Source organism: Mesoplodon mirus (genome assembly GCF_964341445.2).
Source record: "Mesoplodon mirus genome assembly, chromosome: 18".
NCBI lineage: Eukaryota > Metazoa > Chordata > Mammalia > Artiodactyla > Ziphiidae > Mesoplodon > Mesoplodon mirus.
Genome location: NC_138994.1, coordinates 5,203,551 through 5,209,550, shown reverse-complemented (window position 1 = coordinate 5,209,550; position 6,000 = coordinate 5,203,551). Strand labels below are relative to the sequence as shown.

The 6,000-nt window shown below is 60.1% G+C and overlaps 1 protein-coding gene across 1 annotated transcript; it reads left to right on the top strand.

Annotated features, from left to right (window-relative positions):
• Positions 1–222: 222 nt before the first annotated feature.
• Positions 223–3,881, top strand: LOC309793294 (keratin, type I cytoskeletal 19). Its single transcript, XM_082603736.1, has 6 exons — positions 223–706; positions 2,198–2,280; positions 2,506–2,662; positions 2,970–3,131; positions 3,244–3,369; positions 3,501–3,881. The coding sequence occupies exons 1-6, from the start codon at positions 290–292 to the stop codon at positions 3,753–3,755; spliced, it is 1,200 nt and encodes a 399-aa protein (XP_082459862.1). The 5' UTR covers positions 223–289; the 3' UTR covers positions 3,756–3,881.
• Positions 3,882–6,000: the final 2,119 nt, after the last annotated feature.

Here is a 6,000-nt window from a genome sequence, read left to right as displayed (position 1 = left end):
GTGGCTGGGCGTCGGAGTGGGCTTTTGTGGGGCAGCTCCCCGGGGGGCAGGAGCCTCTGGCCCCAGGGAGGGGAGAGTCGGAAGCAGAGCCGCCAGGAACTGACCAATGGGGAGAGCGCCCGTATTTGCACTCAGGAGCCTGCAAATTCCTGGGCCCTCAGATATCCGCCCGACACCGGCCCCCCTCCCCCGCCCAACCCCGGGCATAAAAGGCGCCAGGTGAGGGCCTCGCCACTCCTCTCGCCGACTGCAGCCACTCCGACCGGTGTCGCCTGCGTCCTCCTTCGCCATGACTAACTACAGCTATCGCCAGTCGTCGGCCACCTCGTCCTTCGGGGGTCTGGGCAGCGGCTCCATGCGCTTCGGGGCGGGAGGCGTCTTCCGCGCGCCCAGCATCCACGGGGGCTCGGGTGGCCGCGGCGTGTCGGTGTCCTCCGCCCGCTTCGTGTCCTCGTCCTCCGGGGGCTACGGCGGCGGCTATGCGGGCGCCCTGGCCGGCTCCGACGGGCTGCTGGCGGGCAACGAGAAGCTCACCATGCAGAACCTCAACGACCGCCTGGCGTCGTACCTGGAGAAGGTGCGCACCCTGGAGGAGGCCAACGGCGACTTGGAGGTGAAGATCCGCGACTGGTACCAGAAGCAGGGGCCCGGGCCCGCCCGCGACTACAGCCACTACTTCAAGACCATCGAGGACCTGCGGGACCAGGTGGGAGGCGGCCCGGCCGCGGGAAGTGCACCTGCCGCCGATACCCAGCCCCGCGGGCCGCGTGAGGCCCGAGGCGGGGGCGGCGGGCGGCAGAGCCACCTCCCGGCCGGGGCGGGAGCGAGGGTTAGGATGGGGGAGGGCCCGCAGGGTGGGGCGGAGGGAAGCCGGCCGGTGAGGAGGGGCAGGACCTCGGGGCAGGAAGTGGAGGCCTGGGGCGGGGGGGGGCGGGTTAATGTGGGGGACTGGAGGGCGGGAGGAGGAAGGCGCGCCGGTCGGCTAGGCCTGGGAAAGGGGGGAGGAAGGAGGGGGAAGAGATGGGGCGCGCTGTGGGCTGCCCTGAGGTCTGGACCTGAGTCGCTGTGCAGCAGGGAAATGCAAGAGTTTGGCCAGGGAGGAATCTGGTTCTCGCCGGGCCAGACCTGCCTTCCGCTGCCCCCGGTGTGAGGCCCTCTGCATTCCTTTTCTCCCGGCCGGGCGGGTCTGGTTTCCATCACGCTGAGGCTGAAGCCCCTCCCCCGCCCAGGGGGCCACTAGGGACTTAGAGGAGCTCTAGGAAGAATGGGAGAGGCCAACTCTGGCCCCTGGACAAGGAGGGACATATGCTGTGGCCCCCGGACTGGGTAAAGGAGAGATGAATGCTGAACTTGTGAAGACCTCTGTGGAGAGTGCCGTGTGGGTGGAGACCCCAAGTCCCAGCTACAGCCTCTTGGTGGGGGGCCCTCAGTGTCCTTCAGGGTGGGACTTGGTCTCTGCCCATAGGGAACAGCTCAGAGCTGGGATCTCGGTCCCGAAGAAATGTTTCAGAAGCCGGTGGGACATTTAACAGCCTCACACGTTGGGTCTCCAAACACACAGTCCCCACAGCATAGGCCAGGGCCCACCCTGTGCCTGGCGTGGTGCTGGGTGCCAGGGGCCTAGACCAGACCCGTAGATGAGGGAGAGCTAGAGATGTAAACAACGAGCGTAGTGCTTTCAAACTTTATAAACTGTGACCTACACGAGGGAATACATTTTGCCTCAAAGAGGAGGCATAAAGTGCAAGCACATGATAGGTGCTCAACAGAAGGCTTTCCCTTCCCTGAAAGCAGAGGTGCTTTGAGTGGGAGTCAGACCACAGGGTGACCCCTGTGCTCCTTGCATCTGGTTTGCGGATCACTAGAAGTTGCCTCCCTACGAGCATTTAGAGCTTCCCTGGGTGCAGGTCATGGAGACTTTTCCCCCAGGCTTACCTCCTTGCCCTTCCCGTTCCCCCCTGGCTCAGCCTCCCTGGCAGTAGTTTCTCCTGCTCCAGCTCCCGGGCCTGGACCCATTCCAAGGCCTCCCAGAGAGCAGGCTGATGGGCAGCCTGGGGTGGCTGAGGCTTTGGTCTCCAGGTGGTGGAGGCACACAGGCACGCATACTCCTTTGCTCTTCTCTCTCTTCTGGGAAGAAAGTGGGTGGACAGTGCCCACGTACTGAACTGGTGCCAACCTCCTGCCTTCCGCCTTCTAGATTCTTGGTGCCACCATTGAGAATTCCAAGATAGTCCTGCAGATCGACAACGCCCGTTTGGCTGCAGATGACTTTCGAACCAAGTGAGTGTCTGCCTTGGGGGCTGCAGAAGCCAGGGCAGGGGAGGGGGGCAATCTCAAGCCCTTATGGGGCTCAGTGCCGTGGGGGGAATGGACTCTGCTCTCACCCACCCCAGCTGGTCTGAAGCACACCCCATCCCCCATGGGCCCCTGAACCCAGGGGAGGTGGGGAAGTCTTCAGAGGTGCAGAGGAAATGCTGGCCTGACTGCAACTATTTCCTCTGAAAGGTTTGAGACGGAGCACGCCCTGCGAGTGAGCGTGGAGGCCGACATCAACGGCCTGCGCAGGTTGCTGGACGAGCTGACCCTGGCCAGGACCGACCTGGAGATGCAGATCGAGGGTCTGAAGGAGGAGCTGGCCTACCTGAAGAAGAATCACGAGGAGGTGGGTTTCAAGCTGGGCTTCCCATCCATCCCCGCCCAGCTTCCCAGAGCTGAGGACACTTTTTTTTTATCCTGTATCCTCTGACCGTGGCCACATCTGCTGCACCCTTGACCTGGCCCTGAGTGTGTCATGTGGCTCCCAAGGGTTCCAGCAGGGGATGGTGGTGACCCCGTCTGTACCCCAGTGCTGGCTCCTAGGTCTACACCTGAAAACCAGCCCCCTATGGCCTGGGGGACGGGGGAGTGACCTGGCTCAGGCCCAGCAGGCTCTGGGCCCTGACATGCCCATCTCTGCTGTATCTTTCTAGGAAATCAGTGTCCTGAAGGGCCAGGTGGGTGGTCAGGTCAGCGTGGAGGTGGACTCCGCTCCTGGCATCGACCTAGCCAAGATCCTGAGCGACATGAGAAGCCAATATGAGGTCATGGCTGAGAAGAACCGGAAGGATGCTGAGGCCTGGTTCACCAGCCAGGTATGGAGGGGGAGGCAGGTGCCCCTCGGGGAGGTGGCGAGGAGAGCGGGCTCAATGCCCCCAGGTGAGAGTCTGCCTCAGCGCTTACTCCCGCTGCTTCCTCTCCCTGCAGACCGAGGAGCTGAACAGGGAGGTCGCTGGCCACACGGAGCAGCTGCAGATCAGCAAGACGGAGGTCACCGACCTGCGGCGTACCCTCCAGGGTCTGGAGATCGAGCTGCAGTCTCAGCTCAGCATGGTATGTGCCCTCTGCCCTGTGGGATGCACACTCGTGTCCTTGCGGCCTCGGGCAGCTTGGATGGTGGCTGGGCCCATGCCATCGCTGGGCACCAGGCTCTGCTGAGTCTCCTTCCCTCTCCCTGCCCTCAGAAAGCTGCCCTGGAAGGCACGCTGGCCGAAACAGAGGCTCGCTTCGGAGCCCAGCTGGCGCAGATCCAGGTGCTGATCAGCGGTGTCGAAGCCCAGCTGAGCGATGTGCGTGCCGACACCGAGCGGCAGAACCAGGAGTACCAGCACCTAATGGACATCAAGTCCCGGCTGGAGCAGGAGATCACCACCTACCGAAACCTGCTGGAGGGCCAGGACGCCTACTACAACGACCTGTCCATCCCGAAGGTCCTCTGAGTCTGGCAGCCTCCTGGCCTTTGTACCCTGCTGCAGAGGGATTGCCCTGGGTAGGGGCATGGGAGGGGAGGGACCCTTATCCCTGGCTCTCCCCCTGACCTTCCAATAAAACTTTATGGCCCAAGGGAGGAAGGACGTTGAGTTTGTTATTTCAGCCCATGGCGGGGGGGGCCAGGCCTTGGCACTGTTTAGGTTTTATTGTTTAGGTTTCATTTGGACCAGAGTCCACGCTTTCCCAGGAAAGGGGAGGGAGGGCGCTCACAAACTCCAGCTGTTACAGTAATTCCTGTTTGCAGAGGTCTTCGTGTATCTCACCTGTTCCCTAAAACAAGGTTGTTAAATAAGCATTGCTCCCATTTTACAGAGGGATAAACTAAGGCTCAGAGAGGCGAGGTGGGTTGTTGTATATATAACTGTTCTAACACATGGCAAAGGTGGGATTTGAAACTGGTTTTTGCTTCCAGATTTAGTTTTCTTTTCACTGAACTCACCCCAAGGGTTGGTGTGTGTTTGTGTATCTGTAATGAATGTTTACTGGGCACCTACTAAGTATTATTTAATCAAACAACCCTGAAAGGTAGTATGAGTTATATCCTATAGAGCAGGAAGCAGGCTCAGAGAGGTTAAGTAACTTGACCTAGGCCACATAGCAACTACATGGCAGAGCTGGGACCAGAAGTACATTTCCTGATTCTTAACCCACAGTGCCAGCCCTGCACCCTGTCTCCTAGGATGACACTGCTTGTACCATTTCCTCAGTAATTTCCAGTCTTGCTCCGTGAAGGCCTAGGACTGGGATCCCCTGAGGCAGTTCCTCCTGACAGGTTTCTCCACCTATAACTTAAGGGGAAACTGGGGCTTTGGGGTCAGGGGCGGGTACCCGCTCAGAACAGGGCTGGAGAGGGCGCCCTCGTTGGGGTGTGTGTGCGCATGCACTGACACCTCCATCCATCCCCTGGCAGACCTGCTTGAGCCCCTTACACCCCCCAGCCCATACCTGGGCCCAGAGCCTGGAATAGGACCCAGCTGTGACCCAGACCTCCCACAGAGACCCCCAAACTGGCTTGCCTGGGGCCCGTCCCGGGCCCCCAAAGGAATGCAAGTCCCAGCTTCCTGGTACAACTCTGCCCTTGGGTTGGTATGGTCCTGCCCCTGTGGTTTACAGCTTAGCTGCCAAGAATGGAGGCCAATTAAAGGTAAATAAGTCCCACTTCCTCCAGCAGAGAGGTTCAGGCTGAGTGGGTCTGTTCAGGCCCCGTGGATCTGTCTGTGACAGCGGCCGACCCTGTGAGGGAGGGGCTGAGTGAGGCGGAAGGTCTCTCTGGGGCCAGATTGACGCTGTGCCACCTGTGCTCACCACTGCGCTGAGGAGGCTCAGGACCCCGCCATACCTGGTGCTCATCCTGAAGGGGGTGCTTTTTTCGCCATTTTCCATGGAGCTTGGTAGGCTCATTAGCTCACTCCAAATCACAGGCTGGTGACCCCTGAGCCCAGCTCTTCCCGCTTCCCCTGCCGCAGCCCTGGGCCAGGAGCCCCTTCTACCACGTCCCCAGCTATTCCGCTCTGGCCATCAGCACCTACAGACCCACCCTCCCACTTGACTTAGGAGGCCTTGGAGCTAGAGGCCAGAGGCCTGGCTGCACCCCCAGTCCCAGGCTGGGACTGCCCAGAGATATTTGTCCCCTGTTTGTGAAAGCCTCTGTTGTCACAGCTGAAACCCTCCCCTGTGCCCCAGAGGCCCCTGGAATGTGGCTGTGAGGCGGGGTTTGGGCCCCACACAGGTGGGGCTGGTGACTGGGTCTCAGGTCTGGGTGTCAGGAATAAAGCTTTCCTTTGTGTGCATGTGTGTGTGTGTGTGTGTAGACACTTTTCTGTCTCAGTCTGGGAGCTGAAACTAGGGGTACTGTGTTGACAGAAGCAGCTGGGATAGAGAAAAGGGAGCAAGAGGAAGGGGGAGGGGATTTGGGGGGGCAGGGTCTTTCCAGCCCTGCTGGTCATCATGACCACTTCAGTTTGCAAGCATTTCCGGTCCGTCATCTTGCTCCTTCCCTGTGAGTCAGACTGGGCCAGGTTATTTCCATTTTTCCAAATGGTAGACTGAGGCTCGGAGAGAGGAGGCTTGATTACTCAATGCCACGTAACTAATAAATGAGAAATGAGGAATTCTCCAGGCCCCAGGGCATGCCCTCTCTTTGACCCTGGCATCTCCGTGGGGAGCGGAGGAGTGAGTGAGGATTCTAACATC

Coding starts and splice junctions, on each gene's coding strand:
- LOC309793294 (XM_082603736.1), top strand. CDS start 290: ATGACTAACTACAGCTATCGCCAGTCGTCGGCCACCTCGTCCTTCGGG. Junction 707..2,197: donor TCGAGGACCTGCGGGACCAG/GTGGGAGGCGGC, acceptor TCCGCCTTCTAG/ATTCTTGGTGCCACCATTGA. Junction 2,281..2,505: donor GCAGATGACTTTCGAACCAA/GTGAGTGTCTGC, acceptor TTCCTCTGAAAG/GTTTGAGACGGAGCACGCCC.